The sequence below is a fragment of the Apodemus sylvaticus genome, chromosome 1 (assembly GCF_947179515.1).
Source record: "Apodemus sylvaticus chromosome 1, mApoSyl1.1, whole genome shotgun sequence".
NCBI lineage: Eukaryota > Metazoa > Chordata > Mammalia > Rodentia > Muridae > Apodemus > Apodemus sylvaticus.
This window is the reverse complement of record NC_067472.1, coordinates 104,369,841-104,397,119: the sequence shown is the minus strand read 5'-3', so window position 1 is coordinate 104,397,119 and position 27,279 is coordinate 104,369,841. Positions and strand designations below refer to the sequence as shown.

Here is a 27,279-nt window from a genome sequence, read left to right as displayed (position 1 = left end):
AATACACTGTCTTCAGACACATCAGAAGGCATCAGATCCCATTACAGATGGTTGAGAGCCACTGTGTGGTTTCTGGGAATTAAACTCAGAACCTCTGGAAGAGGAGACAGTGCTCTTAAGCACTGCGGCACGTCTCCAGTCCCTCTTCAGGAGAACTCTTATGTATGATGTCTTGAAAAACAGAGAGAGAGAGAGAGAGAGAGAGAGAGAGAGAGAGAGAGAGAGAGAGCAAGTTTAGTTTAGAGATTGAATTGGCTTTTTAATATCTACTCCAGAGCCAGGCAACATCTTGTCCCACAAAACAGAACCAGGATGCTGTCCTGCTGAGCAGTGGGTGCTGGTTTCAGAAGCAAGAAAGAGAGCGGGTGAGCCGGGGCCTCACATGGGAGCTGGGTTCCAAGCAGTGGTTTACCATGAGTGTTACTTAACAGGTACATGTAGGGGTCTGAGAGCCAGCTGCCTTCATTCCATTTATTGAATCTGCTTCCTACCCTGCGTTTCAAGGGCCACCCCTGCCATATACTTCCTGTCTGTGCCTGCATGGTTCAGTTTCTTTTACTATGTCTCCAAGGTTTTGTTGTTGCTGGTTTGGGGGGTGGGGGGTTGTGTATGTGTATTTTGTTGTTTTGTTTTGTTGTTGTTTTAAGGCAGGTCTCATTATGTATCTCTGGTACCCTGGGAACTTGCTACATAGACCAGACTGGCCTCAAAGTCACAAGAATCTCTTGCTTCTGCCTCCTGAGTGCTGGGACTAAAGGCACGCACCACCACAACCAGATCAGTTTGTTTCATTCTGCACAATTAAAACATTGGCTGTTGCTTACTGGCAAACAAGACAGGATTGTCTTCATGCGTGGAGAATGGGGAAGGGGGAGGAAGAGAATCTTTGTTCACTTGAGCTGAACCCACCCTTGGTGAATACAGGGCACAGACTTCCTGACCCTTATATGCCTCAAAATGTGCCTGTCTGGGAGGTGAGCTTGGTTCAGCAGTTAAAATGCTTGCTGTGTACCCTGAGAACCTGAGTTTGACTCCTGGGCTGTTCATAAGGGTGGAAGGAGAGACCTGGTGCTCTGAGTGCTCCTCTGACCCTGTTATGGAGTCTGCTTAGATCCAACAGAACTCAAACACCAGGCCAAGGCAGGTGACAAAAATACATTTTAATCAAGCAGATTGAACAACGGATGAATCAGGGCACCCAGAACAGACTCAGGAGTTGAATTCCAATCCTGAATGAAATCATAAAACAAGGAGGGTGGGCTGTAGCATTCTCTGATCACATTTTGACATAAGGGATTGAGCAAGGGAGTTTCCACCAATCAGAATAGGAGTTGGTCTCTGGGCCTGGGAACATGAACTTAGTTTGACCCTGCCAGCAAAACAGAGAAGTTGTCCCTGAGATAGCTGAACCCAGACAACTGTCACTTACAACAGACACTGTTCAGCTACTGAGAAGTCCCCAGCTCTCCTAGAGCAGTGTCAGACTTTGAGCTTAGTTTCCCCCTATGATTAAATGGAGTCTGAAAACAAAATGGCAGCACTTAGAAAAAGTCTCTTTTGCTTGTTTCCAACAACCCCTACCCACATTATGAGGCTTGAGCACACCCACATCATGCACATACAGTAACGATATAATTTTAAAAATTAATGTCATTAGCCAGGCAGTGGTGGTGCATGCCATTAATCCCAGCATTCAGCAGGCAGAGGCAGGCAGATCTCTGTGAATTTGAGGCTAGCCTATTCTATGAGCAATTTCTACTACAGACAGGTGTGTTAGAGGAACCCTGACTCAAAAAATTAATTTGCTTAATTATGTCTTTAGAGACAATCAAGGTGATTGAAGTAAACTGACAGGGCTCAGTAGCTGGTTGTATTTCTAATGGGGCAGAATAGGAAATAGATTTTAACTGGGTCAAAACTGATGTTTATGGCACATGGAATTTGTCCAGCAAGAGCATCTGTAAGAAATGTGGTATATGAGCTTTCTCAGCTGCAGAAGTGTGGGCATCAGATCTCACACTTCAGAAGAGCGTCTTGGACAAATGACACAATCTATAGGAATATCTAGTTACAGAAAAGCAAGCTGTGACTATAAATTTTTATTTCCCTATATTGTAAAATTCATCACGAATTGCATACTTTAAATCTTTTACTGCTGACAGGGCAGACAAACATTGCTTTTGATCATAGCAAAGAGTCATGAATTGGAAGTGGGAGTATAAAGGTTCAAGGACAGACCCAGAAGAGTCCTTAGATGCTTATGGAAGCCATGAATGCTAAAGAAGACTTCTCCTGAAAGGATCCCACCCCTCCCTCTTTACAGATTTTAAACAACCAATCAAGTGCTTGTCCCTTGGCCTCCCTTAAGCACTTAGACCCACACACTGCAGACAGGAGAGGGCTACAGCTCAGCAAGAGCGAGCAGCTGGACCAGGAGTCTGAGAAGAACCACAAGGAACAGGGATACACAGCTCTGTCTGGATCCTGAAGAAGGGAGGAGAAAGAATGGGTGTCAGTGTAAATATCTTCCATAAATATCCAGAACTTTATATGTTGCTCAAACCCCAAGACAGTAGGCTGTAGAGGGCTAGAGTGCCTGGCTACACAGTACCAGCTTCCTTTGGATTCATAAAGTACTCAGATACAAGGAGAGTGAACGAATGGATGGATTCCCACTACTTCCCAGTTCAGTGCTCTAAGATAGTGCCTAGAATAGTAATAGTAATAGTAATAGTAATAGTAATAGTAAAAATAATAACAATAAAAATAGAAACCCTACCCTACCCAGCGTCTTCCCTGGCCTTCTCTGAAGCACTACTGGCTTTCCCTTCTTTACCTAAGAAGAGGATTCTTTGAGTGAAACTTCTGAAAGTCTGTTGTTGAAGTAGCATATATTATATACTAGATGGTATGAACAAGAGCTTACCTGTGGCCCTCAGCCTGTCTGGACTGGGCATGTACTGTTTGGCCCAGAAGGGCAGAATCCTTCATGGTGGACTCTGTACCTGGGTAGGTGTCATGGCTTCCCTGGACTGATGCAAATTACAAATTTCTCTATGCAAATGCGTAAGATCCCTGTGATCTCTTCCCATCATTTTACTTCTGCCTCCAAAGACTTCTCTTGTTTGCAGAAACCCTTCAGAGTGTCAGGGCTACTTAGACCTAAGACTGCACTGTGCTCACTCCTCTAACTGTAACTCATTTCAGGGTGACTCCTTGGGCTCTCAGTCAAACATAAGAATCCTGGACAACATTTAGTGGAGTCAAGATGTTAGCCAGACCCTCTCCAGATCCTGAGTGGTAGGTGATGGGAGACAAGGTCTCTAGATTGTAAGCAAGAGTGTTTCTGTAAGTATTGAGTTCCTCATCAACATGAGTTTGATTCAAAAGGCTGAGATGTGAACAGCGTTCTTCATATTTAATATCAAACAACATTTGTTGAATGACATCTACATGCCAAGTAATATACCTTGAATGAATTTCTCCTAATTCTCAAGAAAATCCTACTAGAATATTTGTTATTTGGGTCTTTAATACTGAAGTGGAAAAAACAGAGGCACAGATATCTGGTAACTTGCCAAGAGTCACACAGAACTAGTGATGTTTGAGCCAGAGTACCAGAGTCTGACTCCAAAGCTATGGCAGAGAGCATGATGGTACAGCACTTTTCTCTGGAAGTATTAAGGAAGGGTTACCATGATAAGTGATGCTTGAACTGTGCCTTGAAAGGAAATTACCATGACAAAATTGATGAAGTCTCTGTTTGCATTGAATGAGATACATTGTCAGGAATGAAGAGAACTCAGCATGATGGGTACACATGCATAAAGACCTCAACCACAGGCATCTTTAGATTGAAAGGACGGAGACACAGCTACAGATGGCACATGTCCCTCATCATGAGGAGCCCCTGGTAAGAGCTTTTTCCTGAAGTTGCTCGCTGTTTCAACCATTTTTGCCACACTGTCACTGAGCTACGTGCCCTGGGCTTACCAATGCTACCATTCACGGTTCTAGGCACCCTAGGCATGTGCAAGATCTACTATGTGGGGAGTACCCTCTCTTCCATTTCCTGAGGACCCCTGCCAGCTCCGTCTCTAACACAGACCCAGTCTTACCTGAGCTGCTAATGTCGTCTGTTTGAGTCAAACCACTATAGAAGCAATTGTAGTTGCTCTTCTTCTTTTCCGGGGAGTCTAGATAAATTTCGTTATACCCTTTTGCTTTTCTTGTTGTGACTTTGTGATATACTTCATAGCCTGGAATTAACACTTCCTCTTCCTCAGGGTAGTAGGAAAACTTTTTGATATAAACCCCCAAGCAGGTTTTGATGATAAACTGTGTACCATGACCACTGAAGAATGCTGGAGAAAAAGCATTCTTCTCAGTTGAAGTTGAGGATGTGAATTGCCCGAATCGCACAGAGCCCTTCCCAGCATAGTCAAACTTGATATCAGTGCCTCGGTAAACTAAACGACAACCCTGGTTACTCAAGAGCTGAAGAGCTCTTGTTAAGTAGTAATGGAAGGCCCTGAAGTAGAAGTTATCAGGATCTTTTTTGAAGTTTCTAGTAGCCTTATTAAAGCTGCTGTAGATGTCCCCAGTGTAGGCAACTAATGCTGTTCCATGGAAATCATTGAAACCTTTGGGGTAAGTCTTATTTTTGATCTGCTTCCATTTTTTCTCTGCCTTTTTCCACTCATGTTTAAATTCCTCATTCATGTTGAAGTCTTCCTGTAACAGATTGGGTGCCTTTCTCTCCATAATTTGGACACAGCCCGAATACTGATCATCAAAGGCATTGGGAGCCATGTCCAGCATGGTAGTCCCTGTCAGACCAGTCACCTAAAAGAAAGAAGCAGGGTCCTCTGTTACTCCCTAAGTTTGCTAAGTCTCCAGCCTGTGCTGGAAGCTGTGGAGCCTGCAGCATGAGATGTCACATACTCCAACCTCACACGTGACTCAGGGATGAACACAAACTCATCACATCATAAGATGGGAGAAAGGCAAGGCTGAGATCTCCGATTCTGTTGTGCTTACAGATACTATATTTCCTTCTTTATTCAATTAATTCTTTAGTGAGCACACAAAACAAGAGGCCTCATCATGACCTTTTCACATTCATTTATCATTGTAGATTGTTCATTTACACACAGACACACACACACACATACACACACACACCTCTGATATTATATTTACATTAACTCTTCAAGGTTCATGCTCTCTAACATCTGCTACCACAGACTCAACTCTGGGAACTGTCATCTTGCAAATAAGTAGGCAGGGGAAGGTGAGGTCAATAGGGTGAAGGTTGAGAATATTACCTGCTGGATTAGCCACCACGTTAGGAAGAAATTGCAAAATTTTGGTGTCATCATCAAGGTCAAAAACTGCTGCAAGCAAATATAAGAAAATGAAAGAGGTGTGCACACAGTCGTTTAACAGTCTGTTGATGGAGCAGCTCTGGGTTAATGATTCAATCTCTATGTCACATCCAGACTCCTGCTCACACTGCCCCTCCGAATGGCATATCAGGACTCTGTGAACCAATCTGCTTGAGGTCCTTAACAGTGAGTGGCTTTGATCAATCCTGGTAACACAGAGCTGTGAAGCATGTACGTTTCCAGTAGAAAACAGGACATCTGTCTGCAGATCCCTGAGAGGCTGTGCTGTTTTACTTTGCACAGATATGTAAACTGTTGTCCATTTTTTATTTCCTTGTGGCTCTCAGTCAGCTTGACCCCCTGAAGGAACTCTCTTAATCATGTCAGTATTCACTATGTTCTATGATTTGGGTATGGTTGCCCTCCAATGTGCCCAGTGCGCCCAAATGGAGGTAGTGAAACCTTTAAGAAGTAAAGTTTATTGGGAAGGGACCAGGACGTGGAGGGCATCACCCTCAGAAGAGATCAATTAAGTCTTGTGGGATCCTACTCAGTTCTTGCAAGAACAAATCCGGCCTCAGCCTCTCTGATTTTCTCTCTTTCCACGTATGCTTTTCTGCACATGACAATGGCATCTCCTCCATATTGTGACTCTGCCAGGAAAACCCTAACCAGCCAGCGTTGTCATGATATTTTCCAGCTATCAGACTGTGAACTAAGTAGACACATGGACTATAACCTTTGCAGCATCAAGAATTTTGTGAAAGTAATTAAAGACACAAACTGAGGTTGTAGCTCAGTGAGTAAAGTTCTTGCCTTGCAAACATAGACCTGAGTTTGGTTCCCAGAACCCTAAGGAGAAAAGCAGGGTCTGGTGAATGCACTTGTGATTGCGGCACTGGGAGTGGAAGGGAGATGGGTTTGTGAGACCCCAAGCTTCACTAGAGAGTCAGAACAGCCTACTCTATGTGCCTCAGGCCAGGGAGAGACCCTGTCTTAGCAAAACGGTGGACAGTGCCTTAGGGAAGAGAGCAGAGGTTGTCCTCTGCTGGTTCCACATGCATGTACCCACACATGCATGTACATACATAAGGAAAAGGAAAAAGAAGGCTAACAGGCCAGCACAGCCTGCCTTAATTAGAGGGGTGTCTTATGAATGAGTATTGTTTTCACTGCTTCCTGTGGGTGGAGATTTAAAGTGTCCCCTCAGTTGCAGGTAAAGCATGAGGAGGAGCGCTCACTCCTCTATGGCCTGCTACCCATCCCTTCATTCCTTCCTACATTGTGTCTTTGGAAAACCCCAAAAATTCCCCTCCATAATTATCTAAGCCTGTTGTGTTACTGTCCACAGAATTTCTACTTAATCTGACAAGACAATACTCTCCCCACATCATGAGAATGGCACAGAGGAGCTGCACCATGAGGCTAACCAATTGTTCTTGGGAAGGCTGGACTCCTGGTTCCTCCTTAGCTTGGCTTCTCCTGCCTGAGTCTTTAGGGAACACTGCAGAGACAACAGGCTGAGGAGTTCTGCACTGCAGTGAAGGCTCCTACCTTCTCTACACATTAAACCTTAAACAATTATTAAATACTGTAAAAGAACTATAGTCAGATACAGAAGAGCTGAGCACAGGATCGCCGTTGTTTGCACACAGTCACTACTCTCAAGGACATCAAACTCTTTACTTCAACTTCCTGTCAGGATAGATTGGACAACCCAGGGTAATGACATCCAGCACATGGGAGGCAGAGGTAACTCTGCCAGTTGCAGGCCAGCCTGGTCTATATAGTGAGTTCCTAGCCCGCCAGGAAGATTGTGTCATATTCTTCCTCCAATAAAAGAAAGAATGGAAAGATATCTACAATGAATTATTGGCCAAAAACATGGTGTTGTTCCAGGCCATGAAAAGAAATAAAAAAAAAAAAACAGGAATTCAATAAACAAAAACCAGAAATACGTCAGTATCACCGAAAATAAACCAGGGCTCCAGAGGGGTGGTCGAGCGGATAAAATCAAACACTACACTTTCAGAGGAATTGGGTTCAATTCTCAGCACCAGGTCAAGCAGTGAACGATAGTGTGTAAATCCAGCTCCAGGTTATAATGTCTCTGGCCTCTGCAGACACCTGTACTCATGGACACAGACATGCACATACTGGCTGTGGTGACACAACCTATAATCTCAGGCTCTCAGATGTAGAGACAGGAGCATCAAAAGCTCAGGTCACCCTAGACTATATGAGAGTTTCAGGACACAATAGGCTACATGTGACCCTCATGTCACAACAAGAGAGCAGTGTCATGGTGGATGGTGCACGCTTTGAATCCCAGCACTCAGAGGGCAGATACAGGTGGATTTCTGTGAGTTCCAGGCTATACTGGTCTACATAGGAAGATCCAGGACAGACAGGGCTACTCTGCAAAAGGGAGTCTGTCTTAAAAAGCAAATACAAAAATATTTAATGCCACTTATATTGTATCTGACACATAATTAAAAAACTATTAACTTAATATTTTTATTAACCTTTACCTTGATGACATCACTCCAGAAATCCTTAATTGACTGTTGCAGTGTTGAAATTATGCCATTGAGACAATGGGTGTTTCAATTGGTCCAACATTTCTCTGTATAACAACTAAATTATTTTCCTTCAATTGTAATATGCTCCTATCAATTTCCTTTATTCTCAGGCAAAGATGTGAACCCTTCTGTGTCCTTCTTTGAAGAGTCAAAACTCTAGCCATCGTTCCTAAACTCTGAAAATCCTCCTGGATAAACCAGACAGGGCCACACATCTGTGTTGCCAGCTTTAGGATCACATCTCAAGTCCCAGGCCACTGTAAGATATAATGAGACTCTAAACACAATAACAATGGTAAAATTACAGACAGCAATAGAAACACAGGCGATTTCCTCTGGCCTTGTGTACAGAGCAGAGCCATGTAGGATCCCACTATTTCCTGATAAGGCTTCCTGAAGTTTGGATGTATAGGAAGTTCTCTGGAAACGTCATCAAAGGAGATTCCTCGACCCCAGTCTCAAAGTCGAGTTAATTTTTCACAGATTGTTTCTTGGAATAAAGATCTATTTTTCTTATTTTTAGTAATGAATATGCATGTATATCTGCAGAGGTGGGGTGCGGTGTGCACCTGAATGCAGGTGCCCTCTCAGTCCAGAGGTGTCAGATCCTCTGGAGCTGCAGATACAGACTCCTGTGAGACACCCGACACAGGGGATGGAACTGAACTCTGATCCCCCTGTAGGAGCAAGCACCTGCTCTTAAGCACTGAGCCTTCTCTCCAGACCTCAGTTTGCTTTGAGGAAGTCCTGCACAGCATAAGATGCCAACTCATTGCTGCTGAGGATTGAACTCAGAACATTATGCAGTCCAGGCAAGCACCTTTCCACTGAGCCATACCCAGATGGAGGGTGAAGGCTCTTGACATAGGGCATATCCCCACTGTCCAGCTTTCTCCAGCCCCAGCCAGAACCACCTCTTTCTTGATTTCAACCTTATGCTTCAAAGCTCTATTCTGAAAGCAACATATTTGAGAAATCCCGGATGCCAGAACCAACAGAAATAACTGTCAGCACAGGGACTTCCTCATTCAGGACACATGGCTCAGCCATCCTGGACTTCACTTCTCCCCTCTCTAGTTCCTCAGAGTGGTTCATCCAAATGTCTGTGTCTCACAAGGCTGCTGTCTGCTTCCCTATGGGACAGATAGGTTCAGCCTCAGTCACTGGCACCGATGCCTTCACAACCCATACAGGCTGCAGATGTGCAACATGAGTCACTTCTGCCCCACCATGACCTGGGATTTGTGCCTGACAAATTCCCCTGGAAACCTGGTTAGCTAACACCTTGGACCTCACCATAAACATCCACAGTGCTCTCTTCTGTCATCCCCATCCCACTTTTCCTCCCTCCTTCTCACTCTCTGTCCCTCACACTTCCTATCTGCCCTCAATCTCCAAGATCCTACACTAAAACAGGAACAAGCCGATGTTCTCAACATGCAGGAGATCTGGTGCAGGAGGACCTTGTGTGCTGGTGCAGTAGGACTTTGGGTTCTGTGTTAGACTGTGCTATATAGCAGGAACTGTGTATCTCCTAAAAGCATAACTTTTAAAACTCTGAAAGGAAAAATGGATAAGTAAAGTAAGGAAGAGATAGAAGCTGATGTTTCTGTGTAGCTGGGAGGAAAGTGGGACTTGCTTAAGGATGATCATATTCTTGCCTAAAAGCCCAGGAAGTACAGGAAGAAAGAAGTCTATGTACATAAGAGACAGAGTTTGTACCTGGATGCCCATTGCATCCTGCAGGACCTAGAAGGTAAACTGTATGGTCCTTCATTGTATTTTTATTTTTCTGGAAACATTTATAGCCTCGTGCCTGTCTGCCTTTCTCTAGATCTGACCCCATCTCTTACCTGGGCTATTTCTTACCCAGAACTGACCTTCAGGCATGGATCCCACTGCATGGGCCCACTCCAGCCCTCAGAGTTTTCTGGAGTCCCCTCCACTTTAGAGACCTTCCTCTTCACAGGTCAGAGTTCAGAGTTGTTAGGTACCTGAGAAGATGTTTGGCAGCTGGGTCTCTGTCCTCTTCTCAAAGCAAGTGTTGTAGAAGGCAGTGCTGTGGCCCTTTTATCCCCTGGACAATGTGCTTTCACTTTCAGGTTTGGGTTGGAAGGACCTCCAGATAGTTTCTGAACAACTCAAATTGGGTAAGTTGTATTTGTTAGGGTACCTTTTCCATTTTCCATCTATTTTTATGTTCTGGGTTTGTTTTTGTTTTTGTTTTTTGTTTGTTTGTTTTTTAGGAGAGTTATGCTTTTGCTTGAGACAAATAGCCATTAGTCCAGATTAACCTCTAACTTTCTATGTAGCTGAGGATAATCTGAATTTCTGATTCTCTTGCCACAGAACTAGATTTATTGATGCTAAAATGGATCCCTGGCCCGTCATATTGTTAGGCAATCACTCTACCAACCAAACCACACCTCTCCCTTGACATATTTTCCTTAAAGTCTTAGAGCCTTTCTTTAATCTCCACAGGAGTCTCTCTCTCTCTCTCTCTCTCTCTCTCTCTCTCCCCCCCCCCCCCCCGTGTGTGTGTGTGTGTGTGTGTGTGTGTGTGTTTGTGCTATGTAGCTACTGGAGAAGCATTAGTTGGTTGACTTTGCCCAAGACTCCATTTTGACAAATACTTGAAAGCCTGTTGTAGTTGCTCAAACCTGAATCCCAGGATGTGGGAGGCTGAGACAGAAGGAACTCTGTGAATTTGAGACCAGCCAGGATGTACACAGCGACACCCTGGCAACAAAACAAAACTACCACCATATTACCTGATCCCTTTAGGGGACTTAGGGAAAGATGAACAGAAGTGACCAATTTTAAAGCTCATATTATCATCCTTAGTTGCTTCTGGCTACAAGTGTCTCCTATGACTAGAGCATATGAACTAAGTGTTAACTTTAGAGTTTCTTCTGGGAACTGCCTTGTACTTTCAATCCTAGATCCTTACAACGAGTCCATCATCTTCCTGGGTCTAAACACACAGAGACCAGGTATCATTCTATCTATCTATCTATCTATCTATCTATCTATCTATCTATCTATCTATCTATATAACACACACAATAAAAGACCAGGTGGTCAAAATCCTATAACTTCATGCTATACCATGTTTTGGAAAAATGCTTGAGAGGGGGGTTGATTACACTGAAGCAATACCCCTGGGACCTTTTATGCATTCAGCTTTTTTGTCAGTGAACTTTCACATAAATACAACTTGGAGGAGAGTATGCTTCCACTGGCATATATTTCGAGGGATCTCAGTTTCTCGGATCCTACAAGTGAGAACCCTAACTTCCTTCCTCCTCTTATTTCCCTTCCCTCATTCCTCCATTTCTTTTTCCTCCTCCTCCTTCCTCCCCTTCTCCTCCTGCTGGTGTTTCTCCTTATCTTCCTTGTCCTTCTTTTTGGTGAAAAGGTCTTGCTATGTTACCCAGGCTGCCATGAAGTCTTGTTCTCAAGTCTCCTCAGTGGCTGAGACTATAATATCACTGCTCCTGGCCCTAAGTCTCCCTTGGCTCTAGACCTGTCTGACAATCCTGGCTCAGCAGACCTTACTGCCTTGGTTTACCCTAACATTATTTTACAATCACATACTGTTATATTGAATAGCACATACCACATAGCATGTTTGAGATCAGCCTGGAATACATAACACTCTATCCCAAAAATAGAAAAAATGTTGGGAGGATATTAAGAGAGGCGACTGTAGCAGGAAGATGCTCAAAGCCCAAATCAGAAAACTCTCAGGGGCAGAATAGACAAAACCTCCATATGCCAGGGTGTGAGTAAGAGGAAGGTGGCTGTAGAAAGGAGGTGACAAAAGTGTCTTGAGAGAGTTTAAAACTCACCATGCTGTGTCACAGGCCTTACCTGATGATGGGAGCCAGGCACACGGTGGGTGGTTAGGTGCATATGTGGAGTTAAGGTGTGTGTTGGTTTGCTTTAGAAAGGCACCCATAGGCTCATAGATTTACATCTTGGCCACCAGAAAGTGGGACTATTTGAAAGGACTTTTAGGTGCTGCCTGTCTGCAGGAAAAGTACCACTTGGAGTGGGTGCAAAAAGTCCATTCCTCACCCAGAGTCTCTTTCTTACTGCCACCCATGGATATGGGGTGTAGGCCTCTCAGCTGCTTCTCCAGGACCTGGTCTGTCTGAGTTCCAACATGCTTCCTGCCATGCTGATAATGCACTAAATCTCTGATACTGTGAGTCCTAATTAAATGCTTTCTTTTATAAGAATTGTATTTATGACTTCTCTTCACAGAGCTAGAAAAGTGATTAAGTCAGAGGTTGGAACCGCGAGTGGAGGACTGACCCTGCTGCTTGTTGGCCTGGTGTGGGCTTTGGGGTCTGGGTTAGTAAAGCAGTTCCACATTTTAAGCAAGGCTTGACAGGCCGTCCTACTAGGAGCATAGAAGACAATGGTGCTTAGGGAGATTCGACCTGTGAGGACCCCAACTCAGTAGGTTTCAGTGAAGAGTATAACTAACTGGACTTTGCTGTAATATTTTGGCAAAAGATGTGGCTGCTTTCTGTCCTTGATCAAAAAACTTTGTCTGAGGTTAAACTGAAGAGGTTTAAACTAATGGCATTGGCAGAAGAGGACTCAAGGCAGTCTAGAACTGATGTGTCATATGGTTGCTGGGGACCGTTCTTACGCAGCTCTATAAGGAAAAGGAGCAGCTAAGCAAGGGAGAAGACACAATGTAGACTGAGGAGAAAACGAGCACCAGGATGTCAGGTGTAATGGAGGTAAGACGGGTGCTGAAGGAGATTAAAATAAACAATTAAAGAAAAGCCTAATGCCAAATGGAATAAAGGAAGGATGAGCTCAAGGCAAATGTCACCCAGCTAATCTTCCATCTCTAGAAAAGGAATTAAGCTTAACCAGCGAAGGAAACCATCAAGAAAACAGAAAGCTGAAGAAAATGTATTTTAATGATGGGGCCACATTCCAGGCACATCAAGCAGCAGAACTTAGCAGCTTCAGCCTCTAACTTCAGGCTTTAGAGTCAAGGATTCAAAGAAGGAGTTGTGGAGACCCATCAGAGAATGGCATGGGTTTCAGCCAATAGAAAGTCTTTATTAGACAGTCATCAACTGCAGTGAGTGTTAGGGACAATTACAGTGTAGTATCAAGCCTTTCTCAGAGTGAGCTTTTAAGGACAAAAACCACACTCTAGGTTGACATACCTCAGTTACTAAGTATGATTTAACAGAAGTGAAACTACGTGCTGGGGATTACAAATTGCCCCTGAATGAATAGAGAGAGCAGAGTCTATTAATTATCTAGGATATATGATAAGTCTATTAATTATCTACTAATTACCTAGGATATGTGATAAGTCTACAACATATTTGGCCACAGAAAGAGCAAATCAGGAAAGATCAAATAAGAACACTTAATGATTTCCAAAACTTGCTGGGAGATATCAACTGGTTACAACTTATATTTAGATTAATTATTTGAGACCAAGGTAATTTGTTTCAAACCTTACAAGTTGATAAAGACTTAAATACTCAAAGAAAATTAACAGCTGAGGTAAGAAAGGGAACTGGTAGAAAAGAAATTACAAGCTGAACATATAAATCATCTTGATCCAAAGTAGGCCTGGGTTTGAGTTGTTTTGCCTTCTACTCAGTGTCCCACAGAAATTCTTATGCAGATGAAATGTCATAGCTTAGAATAGATTTTTAGCACACAGAGCAAAAAGTTAAAAGCCTATATAGAAAAAGTTTCTAAATTGATTCTAAAATGAGAAATGAGACTTTGTCAGCAGGAATAGATCCCTCTGAAACTGTGGTACCTTTTTACTAAGACTGAGATTGTCTCACTTGAGGGTAAAAAATGAACATTGACAAAGAGCTTGCTGTAAATTTTGGGAGAAATAAACAACAAATATCCAGAAAAGAAGGAACTTCTATTTGTAACAAAATTATTTGGATTCTCCCTCATATAATAAAAGGGACTCCAATTTCTGGTGCCCCTCCAGATTTGCTAATGCAAAAAATCAAGAAAGACAGGGTATACATCAGAAAAAAGAAAAGGTTAAGAGTCTTTATAATTTAGTTCAAAAATCAGAATTATATGTGATTCTTTTGGTGTTATTAGATATTCATTATATCTTAGTGTAATAAGTGACTCTCAATATGTAGGAAGAGTGGTTTTGCATATATTAACTGTTGAACTATTTAAGATGATTCTGAATTAACTTCACTATTTATTCATCTATAATGAATAATCAGAAATAGAAACCATACATTATACATAATACATATCACACCCCATACAGGTCTACCAATCCCTCTAGCACAGGTAATGATAAAATTGATCAGCTACTGCTAGGAAATACATTAGAAGCTTCAGGAATTCACTTTTAAAAATATCATGTTAACATGAAAAATTTAAAGAAAGATTTTTCTATCATTTGGCAACAAGCCAAAGAAATTACAAGGAAATATCCAACTTGTTCTTTTTATACTCAAACTCTATTTCCTGCAGGAAGTAACCCTACTGGTACCCAAATGTCAATGGGATGTGTTTCACTTTGCAGAATTTGGTAAACTTTATGCACCATACTATAGATACATGTACAAGATTTCAATGGGTAACTGCTTTAAATTCTGAAAAGGCTAATTCTGTGATTAAGCATTTATTAGAAGTTATAGACATTATGGGAATATCTGTACAAATTAAGACTGACAATGCTCCAGCATGTCTCTAGTAAAATGAATCAGTTTTTGCATATTATAAAGTAAAGCATATTATGGGTAGACCACATACTCCTATATTCAAACTTTGGTAGAGAAATCTACCTGTAAATTAAAGGAGATGCTTAACAAACAAAAAGGAGTGACAAACCCCACAGAGATAGATTACATACTTACTGCTTTATTGACTTTAAATTTCTTGAATGCTGGGCTGAAGAGATTGCTCAGTGGTTAAGAGCACTGACTGCTCTTCTGGAGGTCTTGAGTTCAATTCCTAGCAACAACATGGTGGTTCATAACCATGTGCAATACAATGTAGTTCCCTCTTCTGGTGTGTCTGAAGACAGCAACAGTATACTTACATATAAGAAATAAATAAATCTTTAAAAAAAATTCTTGAATGCTAATGAACAACAACAAAAAGCCACTGAGAGACACTGGATCATGGAAAAAATTGCGGAATTAAACCAGCCTGTGTCTTTACTTCCAAGAGGAGGGAAAGAAATGTGTTGTGCTGGGGAAGAGGCTTTGTATATGTTTCCACAGGAAAGAAGAAAGAATGAATTCCTTCCAAAATAATTAAAATCAGATATGGCAGGGTAAGACCCCATTGATGATCTCAGCTACAGACAAAGAAAAGGTAATAAAAAGAATGATGGAAATTTTCTAGGCACAGAACTTCAAATTCATCAAGATAGGATCTGTAACAGAGTATTTTCTTCTAGATTGACAAATTCAAATGGACTGGAGACTGTGCATGAAACTCTTACAGGATAGTTTTCATAATAGTTTCATAATTGCTTTTATTATGTATAGCTTATTATTGTAAGACAAAGAGCCTCTCATTGATCTAAAAGGGGGAGAAGTTGGGGTTAGTCTGTGAGCTGTGTATTCAGAAGCTGAGTTCTGTGCCCCTGTTCAGACTGAAAACTGGTCTTGGGACACTGTACTAACTAATATGTTGTAAAGAATGCTCCCCAACATCCCCTGGTTGGTTAGTAAAAGTCTGGACCCTATGACTGGGCATACAGGACAGGAAGGGACTTAGGATCAAGTGGAGGACTCTCCAGGGAGGTCATGAGCAGAAGGAGGAGGAGGTGGAAGGGGAAGGAGGTCGGCATGAGATGGGATGGGCTAGGAGCACGTTGAAGAGGAGATCACCCTGAGGACAAACCATAGCTGAAGCCACCCAGGCAGGACTGATGAGCAAGTGATGAGGCTTTTAATTGGTTTGAACAGCTTGGGAGGTGTGGGATGGCTCAGAACCTGCCCGGCATAGTACAGATTATTAATAAATTATAGTATCATTGTGTTGTTTTCTTGAGAGCTAAAATGAAAAAGTAGGGAAGAAATCCCCAACAGATATTAAGAAACAACAGGGTATGGCAACCCTCTACCAAGAACCTGTTTATGCAGACATTCATGGACTATTCTGAGATATCCTGGACAGCTCTTGGTTCGCTTGTACAGATATTCAAGGTCTTCTTATGAGTCTCACATTTAAAAATCCTTCTCTTCATCCACACCACGTGGCTCAACTTTCTCTGGTTGGCTCGGATACTGTTGTCCTCATGACAGCTACAATACATGTAACTAATTACAACTGTAATCCAGATTGAGTCTGTGCTCTTTTCCAGGGCTCTCTAACTCCATAACATGGGGAGTAAGGGAAGCTTTACACACCCAGGCTAAACCCACTCTTGGTGAGCACAGGACACAGACTTCCTGATCCATATATACCTCAAACTGTGCCTGCCTGGGAGGTGAGGTCACCACATTTAAACAATGCTTCATGTGCAAGCTGACAACCTAGGTTTGATCCCTGGAACCTACACAAAGTTGGAAGGGGAGAACTAATACCACAGTGTTGTCCTCTGACCCCTAGACACATTTCAAGGCACCAGGTCACAGGCATCCTACACATACAGTAATGATATTTTAAAAATGAATGTAGCTACCAATTTCCTTAGTGATACCCAAAGTTATTAAAGTAAACTGGCAGGACTCAGTAGCAGGTTGCATTTATCATGGAGTAGAGAGTGGCATTTATCTGGGTCAGCCCTTATATTTAAGGCTCATTAAATTCATCCTGCAAGAGCATCTGTGTGTGAGAAATGTGCCACATGAACTTACTCAGCTGTACAAGTCTGGGCATCAGACCTCACAACTTACAGGAGTCTCTCAAACAAATACCACAATCTATACAAATGTCTAATCACAGAAAAGCAAGATGTGGTTATAAGCGGTTTATTTCCTTAGATTGCCTGACTGTCACCACGCTGAACAAATAGAGAAGAAAAACATCTGTGGTGCTGCCCACTGTGATGCCAAGTTGACTTAGTGGGGAAAGACGCTCACAAAGCCTTCCCTCAACTGCAGGGTTCTCGCAGGCACAGGACATACAGAGCCCTGCCTACCTTCATGCAAGACAGAGTAGTTGGAGCAAGACATCCCAAGACAGACCCACCGCCATTGCTGTGGGTCTGTGGCAGAGAGAGAGGCCCAGAGCCCTGAGGTCTGCTGTATGGGTAGGACAAGCCATAGACACACAGAGTACAGCCTGCTGTCCTGACACTCAGTGCAGGAAGGGGAAAAGGCGATAGGCCTGCCCAGTTTCATGCCACAGAGGCAGTCTGTAAATACCCAGAGACCCACATCGGTGTGGCCAGCCTGCAACAGGAGCCCTACGGTGTACAAGTGTGGACAGAAGGAGAAGCAGGACAGTTTGAGTGTTGTGAAGGGAGATGGAACTAGAGATGCAAGGGAGGAGAGAAATAGTTTGTCGCAAGTAGCCAGCCATGCCACCTTGAGGCCATGGTGAAGTCCCTGCCTATGCAGCCACTGAGGGCCATGTCAGGGCCGTGGAGCTCTGTCAATGTCCACGGCTCAGATTACACCAGAGACCATGGGAAGGTCCCAGTGTGGGCAGCAGCCTCCCTGGGACCGTGTGGATGACCAGGAGCCTGTGCAGAACTGTTCTCCCCCCCACCTCACTGGCTCTGGAGAGCTGCTTCCACTTCTCACCCATGAGCAGCAGCGCTTAGCAGAGACCCTTAGAGTTGGCCCGGCATTTTGACTGGGTAGCATAGTGGACCTGGCCCTGGTGGGTAGTGGGGGACTGGTGAGCAGGTCCAGAGGCTGAGTGTGGCAAAGCTGACCCCCGTCTCTTCTCATCTCCTGTGAGGTGGCATGGACACTACCCCAACTTGCCCCTTGCCACCTGCAGCAGCTTGCCATGAGGGTTGGGGGGGCAGAGGTCATGAGAGCAGAAGTGCTGGCTCTAACCCCTCCCTAGCTGTAGCACTAAGGAGAGTGACCCTGGCACTCAACTCCTGTGGGAGAGGGGTCTGAGCAGGGGTATGATGGTCTCTGCCCCATCACCCATTGCCACCTTGAGGTAGTGAGGGGAGCTGACTCCCCCGGGGTCTTGAGAACAAGTGAGCTGGGCCTGCCCCTTGCTGGCTGCAGAACTTGGGAGAGTGCCCCCCACCTCCCCTGGCAAGCACAGTGGAGCTGGCACTAGCGGTCAGGGTGCAGGGTAGATGGCCTGATGGAGTGAGAGCAAGACAGCTCTTCCAGCCCTCGATGACCTCTGGGCCCTGCAGGTCAACTGGGAAGCACAGTGGAGCTGGCTATGGAGCCATGGATGCAGGTAATCGACCTAAGGGCATGAGGGCAGGAGAGGTGACCCTGCCTCCTGCCAGTGACAGCATTGGGTGGCCCAGCCAGAGCAGTACTTGAGGAGATTGCCCTGGTGGTGTGGATAAGGGAGAGCAGTGGGCTGGCCAGCTCTGCAACCACCCAGGGCCAGCTCCAGAGCTTCCAGGTGGTCCACCCAAAAATCTACATTATCTGTGAACCATTGGGATGCTTGAAAAGGCCTGTCCTACTGATTCAAAGCTGCATGTCATAGGGCAGCAACAGGATAACCAGGAGGAGTCCTGGTGCGGGTCCCATATGGATGGTGCCCCAGGTGTCCAGAGACCTGGAACCAGATGAATAACTCATTGCAATGAAGGTGTGTGGTCGGGGGAATACTGCGGGACACATCATGACATAGTAGAGCTTCCACCATGAGATTCTATGCTTTGTTTGTGTTTTTTATTTTCCATCTTTGTTTTTTTTGGGGGGGCTGTAAGTTCAGAGGGTGCATATGAAGGGTCAGGAAGGTGAGTGGCTCTGGACTGCGTGATATTAAATTTACAAAAAAAAATCAATGTTTAAAAACCAAAACAACAACTATAAGAATAACAAAACCTTCTTATTGCTGACCATACAGACAAACACTGCCTTCTGCCATAGCAAACTGTAAAAGGGTAGTAAATTTGAAATCTGGTGTAAATTTTAGTGACTGACCCAGTGGGTTCCTTGGATGCTTGTCGAAGTCAGCATCCCTCTCCTGAAAGGATCCCACACTTCCCCCTAACACAGATCTTAAACAACCAATCAGGTGCATACACCTTGGCATCCCTTCAGTACTTAGACCCACAAACTGTAGACAGGAGAGGGTTACAACTCAGCAAGTACAAGAAGCTGGACCAGAAGACCAAGGAAAACCACAAGGAACAGGAATACACAGCTCTGTCTGGATCCTGAAGAAGGGAGGAGAAAGAGAGGTGTCAGTGTGGGATCTTTCAGGACATGGATATCTCCCTTAAACATCCATAACTCTATATGTAGCTCAAACCCCAAGACAGTAGGCTAGGGTAAGATAGAGAGCTAGAGTGCCTGGGAAGTGTTCCAGCTTCCTTAGTATTCACAAAGTACTCAAATACAAAGAGAGTGAGCAAATGGATGGATTCCCAACACTTCCCAGGTTCAGTGCTCTAAGATACTGCCTAGAATAGTAATAGTAATAGTAATCATAATAGTAATAGTAATTATAATAGTAATAAAAATAACGATAGAAAGCCTTCCCTACTCAGAGTCTTCCCTGGCCTTCTCAGGAGTACTGCAGGCTTTCCCCTTCTTTGCCCAAGAAGAGGATTCTGGGTGTGAAACTTTTGAGGGTCTATTATTAAAGCATAATGTATTCTATACTAGCTGGTGTGAACTAGAGCTTACCTGTGGCAGCCTGTCTGGACTGGGCATGTACTGTTTGGCCCAGAAGGACAGAATCCTTCATGGTGGACTCTGTACATGAGTAGGTGTCATGTCTTCCCTGGGACTGATGCAAATTACAAATTTTTCTATGCAAATGCATAAGATCCCTGTGATCTCTTCCCATCATTCTACTTCTGCCTCCAAAGACTTCTCTTGTTTGCAGAAACCCTTCAGAGTGTCAGGACTGCTTAGACCTAAGACTGCACTGTGCTCACTCCTCTAACTGTAACTCATTTCAGAGTGGCTCCTTGGTCTCTCAGTCAAACTTAAGAACCTTGGACAACATTTGGTGGAGCCAGGATGTAAGCCAGACCCTCTCCAGATCCTGAGTGGTGGGTGATGAGAGACAAGGTCTCTAGATTGTAAGCAAGAGTTTTTCTGTAAGTATTGAGTTCCTCATCAACATGAGTTTGATTCAAAAGGCTGAGATGTGAACAGCGTTCTTCATATTTAAAATCAAGCATCATTTGTTGAATGACATCTACATGCCAAGTAATATACCTTGAATGAATTTCTCCTAATTCTCAAGAAAATCCTACTAGAATATTTGTTATTTGGGTCTTTAATACTGAAATGGAAAAAACAGAGGCACAGATATCTGGCAACTTGCCAAGAGTCACACAGAACTAGTGATGTTTGAGCCAGAGTACCAGAGTCTGACTCCAAAGCTGTGGCAGAGAGCATGATGGTACAGTACTTTTCTCTGGAAGTATTAAGAAAGGATTATCAGGATAAGTGATACTTGAACTGTGCCTTGAAAGGAAATTACCATGACAAAATTGATGAAGTCTCTGTTTGCATTGAATGAGATATCTGGTCAAGGGATGAAGAGAACTCAGTCCACAAAGCATGATGGGTACACATGCATAGAGACCCCAAACATGGGCATCTTTAGATTGAAAGGATGGAGACACAGCTGCAGATGGCACATGTCCCTCATCATAAGGAGCACCTGGTAAGAACTTTTTCCTGGAGTTGCTCACTGTTTCAACCATTTCTGACACACTGTTGCTGAGATACATGCCCTGGGCTTACTAACGCTACCATTCATGGTTCTAGGCATCCTAATCATATGCAAGATCTACCATGTGGCTTCTAGTGGGGAGTACCCTCTCTTCCATTTCCTGAGGACCCCTGCCAGCTCCATCTCTAACACAGACCCAGTCTTACCTGAGCTGCTAATGTTGTCTGTTTGAGTAGAACCACTATAGAAGCAATTGAAGTTGCTCTTCTTTTTTTTTGGCGAGTCTAGATAAATTTCGATATACCCGTTTGCTTTTTTTGTTGTGACTTTGCGATATACTTCATAGCCTGGAATTAATACCTCCTCTTCCTTGGGGTAGTAGGAAAATTTTTTGATATAAACCCCCAAGCAGGTTTTAATGAAAAACTTTGTTCCATAACCATTGAAAAATGGTGAAGAAAAGGCTACACTCTGATCAAAAGATGAGGATGTGAAATGCCCAAATCGCACAGAGCCCTTCCCATTGTATTCAAACTTGGTATTAGAACCTCGGTAAACTGAATGACAGTCCTTGGTACTCAAAAGCTGAAGAGCTCTGGCTAAGTAGTAGTGTAAGGCTTTGAAGTGGAAGTTATCAGGATCTTTTTTGAAGTTTCTAGTAGCATTATTAAAGCTGCTGTGGATGTCCCCAGTGTAGGCAACCAAAGCTGTTCCATGGAAATCATGGAAACCTTTGGGGTAACTCTTAGTTTTGATCTGCTTCCATTTTTTCTCTGCCTTTTCCCACTCATTTTTAAATTCCTTATTCATTTTCAAGTCTTCTTGTAACAGCTTCGGTGCCTCTTTCTCCATTTGTTGGACACAGCCCTCATACTGATCATCAAAGGCATTGGGAGCCATGTCCAACATGGAAGACAATGGCAGGCCAGTCACCTGAAGGAAAGAAGCAGGGTCCTCTGTTACTCCCTAAGTTTGCTAAGTTACCAGCCTGTGCTGGAAGCTGTGGAGCCTGCAGCATGAGATGTCACATACAACCTCACACGTGACTTAGAAATGGACACAAACTCATCACATCATAAGATGGGAGAAAGGCAAGGCTGAGATCTCTAATTCTGTTGTGCTTACAGATACTATATTTCCTTCTATATTCAATTAATTCTTTAGTGAGCACACAAAACAAGAGGCCTCATCATGACCTTTTCACATTCAGATATCATTGCAAATTGTTCATTCACACACACACACACACACCCACAACTCTCTGATATTGTCTTTACATTATTTCTTCAAGGTTCATGTTCTCTAACATCAGCTACCACAGACTCAATGGTGGGCACTGTCATCTTGCAAATTGGGCAGGGGTAAGCAAGGATGTGAGTTGAGAATATTACCTGCTGGATTAGCCACCAAGTTAGGAAGAACCTGCAAATTTTTGATGTCATCATCAAGTTCAAAAACTGCTGCAAACAAATATAAGACAATGAAAGAGGTGTGCACACAGTCGTTTAACAGTCTGTTGATGGAGCAGCTCTGGGTTAATGACTCAATCTCTATGTCACATCCAGACTCCTGATCACACTGCCCCCAAATGGCATATGAGGACTCTGTGAATCAATCTGCTTGAGTTCTTTACCAGTAAGGTGCTTTGATCATTCCTGGTAACACACAGAGCTCTGAAGCATGTAGGTTTCCAGTAGAAAACAGGACATATGCTTTTAGATCTCTAATAGGCTGTGGTGTTTTCCTTTGCACAGATATGTAAAATGTTGTCCGTGTTTGTTACCTTGTGGCTCTCAGTCAGCTGGATAACTCTGAGGGAAGTCTCTTAATCATGTCAGTATTCACTATGTTCTATGATTTGGGTATGGTTGTCTTCCAATGTTCCCAGTGTGCCCATGTGGAGGTAGTGAAACCTTTAACAGGTAAGGTCTATTGGGAAGGGTCCAGAACCTGGTGTGCATCACTCTCAGAAGAGATCAATTAAGTCTTGTTGTATCCCATTCAGTTCGTACAAGAACAAGTGTGGCCTCAAGCTCTCTGACTCCCTCTCTTGCCACCAACTCCCTTCTTTACATGGCAATGGCTTCTCTGCCATATTGTGATTCTGCCTGGAAAACCCTAACCAGCCAGCATTGTCATGATATTTAGACTTTACAGTCATCAGACTATGAACTAAGTAGACACATTGACTTTAAAATCTTTGCAGCATCAAGAATTTTATTAAAGTAATAGAAACCAAACTGAGGTGATAGCTCAGTGGGTAACATAATTGCCTTGCAAACATAGACCAAAGTTTGATTCCCAGAACCCTAAATAGAAAAGTAGGTTATGGTGAAAGCACTTGCAATTCAGGTACTGAGAGATGGAGGGAGATGGGTTTGTGAGATCACCAAGCTCCACTAGAGAGTCAGAACAGCCTACTCGATGTGCCTCAGGCCAGTGAGAGACCGTGACTTTACAAAACTGGTGGACAGTGCCTAAGGAAAGAGAGCAAGACTGTCCTCCGGTTCCACATGCATGTACCCATACATGCAAGCACATACATGGGTAGAAGCCTCGTACACACAAAAAAGAAAAGGAAAAGGAAAGCTAATAGACCAGCACAGCCTGCCTTAATTAGAGTTGTGCTTTAGGAATGTATATAGTTTTCTTCTTCTGGGTGGAGATTTAAAGTGTCCCCTGAGTTGCAGGCAAAGAGTGAGGAGGAAGGCTCACACCTTTTTGGCCTGGTACTGATCCCTTCATTTCTTCCTTCCTTCTGTGTTGGAAAAACCATAAAAATTCTACTCCATAATTATCTAAGCCTGTTGTGTTACTGTCCACAGAATTTCTACTTAATCTAGCAAGACAATACTCTCCCCACATCCTGAGAATGGCTCAGAGGAGCTGCACCATGAGGCTAACCAGTTGTTCTTGGGAAGGCTGGACTCCTGGCTCCTCCTCAACTTGGCTTCTCCTTGCCTGAGTCTTTAGGGAACACTGCAGAGATGACAGACCGAGGAGTTCTGCACTGCCACGAAGACTCCAATCTTATCTATTCCCTGAACTTTAAACATTTATTAAATACTGTAAAAGAACTATAGTCAGATACAGAAGAGCTGAGCACAGGCTCGCCTTTGTTCCTACCACTACTTTGTTGCAACCACTACTCTCAAGGACATCAAACACTTTACTTCAACTTCCTGTCAGGATAGATTGGACAACCCAGGGTAATGACATCCAGCACATGGGAGGCAGAGGTAACTCTGCCAGTTGCAGGCCAGCCTGGTCTATATAGTGAGTTCCTGGCCAGCCAGGAGCTGATATCATATCCTTCCTTCAATAAAAGATAGAATGGACAGAACTACGATGAATCCTTTGCAAAAAAAAAAAAAAAAAAAAAAAAGTGTTGGTCCAGGCCGTGAAAAGAAATAAAAAATGTAATAGAAATTCAATAAATAAAAAACAAAAATACATCAGTATCGCCCAAAAATAAACAAGGGCTCCGGAGGGGCGGTTGAACAGATAAAATCAAACACTACACTTTCAGAGGAATTGGGTTCAATTCTCAACACCAGGTCAAGCAGCTAACAATAGTCTGTAAATCCAGCTCCACGTTATAATGTCTCTGGCCTCTGCAGACACCTGCACTCATGGACACAGACACACACATACTGGCTGTGGTGGCACAACCTCTAATCCCAGCCTCTCAGATGTAGAGATGGGAGCATCAGAAGCTCAGGTCACCCTAGACTATATGATGAGTTTCAGGACACAATAGGCTACATGTGACCCTCATCTCACAACAAGAGAGCAGTGTCATGGTGGATGGTGCACACTTTGAATCCCAGCACTGAGACTGCAGAGACAGGTGGATCGCTGTGAGTTCCAGGCTGGCCTGGTCTACATAGAAAGCTCCAGGACAGACAGGAATACACGGCAAAAGGGAGCCTGTCTAAAAAACAAATACAAAAATATTTAATGCCACTTATATTGCATCTGATACACAATTAAAAAACTACTAACTTAATATTTTTATCACACTTTACCTTGATGACATCACTCCAGAAATCCTTAATTGACTGTTGCAATGTTGAAATTATGCCATTGAGACATGGGTGTTTGTATTGATCCACAATTTCTCTGTATAACAACTAAATTATTTTGCCTTAATTGCAATATACTCTTATCAATTTCCTTTATCCTCAGGAAAAGATGCAAAACCTTACTTGTCCTTCTTTGAGGAGTCAAGACTCTAGCCATCCTTCCTAAATTCTGAAAGTCCTCCTGGATAAACCAGACATGGCCACATATCTGTGAAGCCAGCTTTTGGGATCACATCTCAAGTCCCAGGCCACTTTAAGATATAATGAGACTCTAAACACAATAACAATGGTAAAATTAAGCTCTGGACAGCAATAGAAACACAGGCGATTTCCTCTGGCCTTGTGTTCAGAGCAGAGCCATTTAGGATCCCACTATTTCCTGATAAGGCTTCCTGAAGTTTGGATGTATAGGAAGTTCTCTGGAAACATGTCATCAAAGGAGATTCCTCGACCCCAGTCTCAAAGTCAAGTTAATTTTTCACAGATTGCTTTCTTTGAATAAAGATCTATTTTTCTTATTTTTAGTAATGAATATGCATATATATCTGCAGGGGTGGGGTGGGGGTGGGGTGTGCACCTGAATTTAGGTGCCCTCTCAGTCCAGAGGTGTCAGATCCTCTGGAGCTGCAGATACAGACTCCTGTGAGACACCCGACACAGGGGATGGAACTGAACTCTGATCCCCCTGTAGGAGCAAGCACCTGCTCTTAAGCACTGAGCCTTCTCTCCAGACCTCAGTTTGCTTTGAGGAAGTCCTGCACAGCATAAGATGCCAACTCATCGATGCTGAGGATTGAACCCAGAACATTATGCAGTCCAGGCAAGCACCTTTCCACTGAGCCATACCCAGGTGGAGGGTGAAGGCTCTTGACATAGGGCATATCTCCACTGTCCAGCTTTCTCCAGCCTCAGCCAGAACCACCCCTTTCTTGACTTTAACCTTATGCTTCAAAGCTCTATTCTGAAAGCAACATATTTGAGAAATCCCGGATGCCAGAACCAACAGAAACATCTCTCAGTACAGGGACTTCCTCATGCAGGACACATGGCTCAGCCATCCTGGACTGGCTTTTCCATTCACTTCTCCCCTCTCTAGTCCCTCAGAGTGGTTCATCCAAATGTCTGTGTCTCACAAGGCTGCTGTCTGCTTCCCTATGGGACAGATCGGTACAGCCTCAGTCACTGGCACCGATGCCTTCACAACCCATACAGGCTGCAGATGTGCAGCATGAGCCACTTCAGCCCCACCATGACCTGGGATTTGTGCCTGACAAATTCCCCTGGAAACCTGGTTAGCTAACACCTTGGACCTCAACATAAACATCCGCAGCGCTCTCTTCTGTCATCCCCATCCCACTTTTCCTCCCTTCTCACTCTCTGTCTCTCACACTTCCTATCTGCCCTCAATCTCCAAGATCCTACACTAAAACAGGAACAAGCCGATGTTCTCAACATGCAGGAGATCTGGTGCAGGAGGACCTTGTGTGCTGGTGCAGTAGGACTTTGGGTTCTGCCTTAGACTGCGTATACAGCTGGAGATGTGAATCTTCTAAAGGTATATCTTTTAAAACTCTAGAAGGAAAAATGGGTAAATAAAGCAAGGAAGAGATAGAAGCTGATGTTTCTGTGTAGCTTGGAGGAAAATGGGACTTGCTTAAGGATGATCATATTCTTGCCTAAAAGCCCAGGAAGTACAGGAAGAAAAAAAGTTTATGTACATAAGAGACTGAGGTTGTACCTGAATGCCCATTGCATCCTGCGAGATCCAGAAGGTAAACTGTATGGTCCTTCATTATATTTTTTAAGTTTTTAGAAACATTTATAGCCTCGTGCCTGTCCTGCCTTTCTCTAGATCTGACCCCATCTCTTACCTGGGCTATTTCTTACCCAGAACTGACCTTTCAGGCATGGACCCCACTGCATGGGCCCACTCCAGCCCTCAGACTTTTCTCAAGTCCTCTGCACTATAGAGATCTTCTCCTTCACAGGTCAGGGTTCAGAGTTGTTAGGTACCTGAGAAGATGTTTGGAAGGTCCGTCTGTGTCCTCTTCTAAGAGAAAATGTGGCAGAAGGCAGTGCTGTGGCCCTTTTATCCTCTGGACAATGTGCTTTCACTTTCAGGTTAGGGTTGGAAGGACCTCCAGATCATTTCTGAACAATTTAAATTGGGTAGGTTGTATTTGTTACTGTACCTTTTCCATTTTCCATCTATTTTTTCTTCTGAACTTTTCTGTTCTTGTTGTTGTTGTTGTTGTTTTAGTTGAGTTATGCTTTTGTTTGAGACAAAGTCCAATTAGTCCAGATTAACCTCTAACTTGCCACGTAGCTGAGGATAATCTGAACTCCTGACTCTCTTGCCACAGAACTAGATTTATTGATGCTAAAATGGAACCCAGGGCCCTCATGTTTTTAGGCAATCATTCTACCAAACAAACGACACAC

General features: G+C 43.6%; 2 protein-coding genes across 28 annotated transcripts in view; both read right to left on the bottom strand.

Moving 5' to 3' along the window:
• Positions 1-1,141: 1,141 nt before the first annotated feature.
• LOC127664680 (T-cell ecto-ADP-ribosyltransferase 2-like) overlaps positions 1,142-27,279 on the bottom strand; it is a 154,146-nt gene continuing 128,008 nt past the window's right edge. For 10 of the 27 annotated variants that reach the window (XM_052156987.1, XM_052156868.1, XM_052156902.1 and 7 more), the window contains 3 exons: positions 5,328-5,396; positions 4,119-4,845; positions 1,142-2,484 (listed from right to left, as the gene is read on the bottom strand). In XM_052156987.1, coding sequence (XP_052012947.1) covers positions 2,402-2,484; positions 4,119-4,845; positions 5,328-5,381 — 864 coding nt within the window. In that variant the 5' untranslated portion in view covers positions 5,382-5,396 and the 3' untranslated portion in view covers positions 1,142-2,401. Of the gene's footprint in view, positions 2,485-4,118; positions 4,846-5,327; positions 5,397-9,822; positions 10,047-26,850; positions 26,870-27,279 lie in introns of those variants that run through there. The other 17 variants (XM_052157046.1, XM_052156895.1, XM_052156944.1 and 14 more) reach the window with 10 other exon arrangements.
• Positions 18,765-22,212, bottom strand: LOC127664858 (T-cell ecto-ADP-ribosyltransferase 1-like). Its single transcript, XM_052157092.1, has 3 exons — positions 22,144-22,212; positions 20,959-21,685; positions 18,765-19,277 (listed from the first exon to the last, which is right to left on the bottom strand). The coding sequence occupies exons 1-3, from the start codon at positions 22,195-22,197 to the stop codon at positions 19,195-19,197; spliced, it is 864 nt and encodes a 287-aa protein (XP_052013052.1). The 5' UTR covers positions 22,198-22,212; the 3' UTR covers positions 18,765-19,194.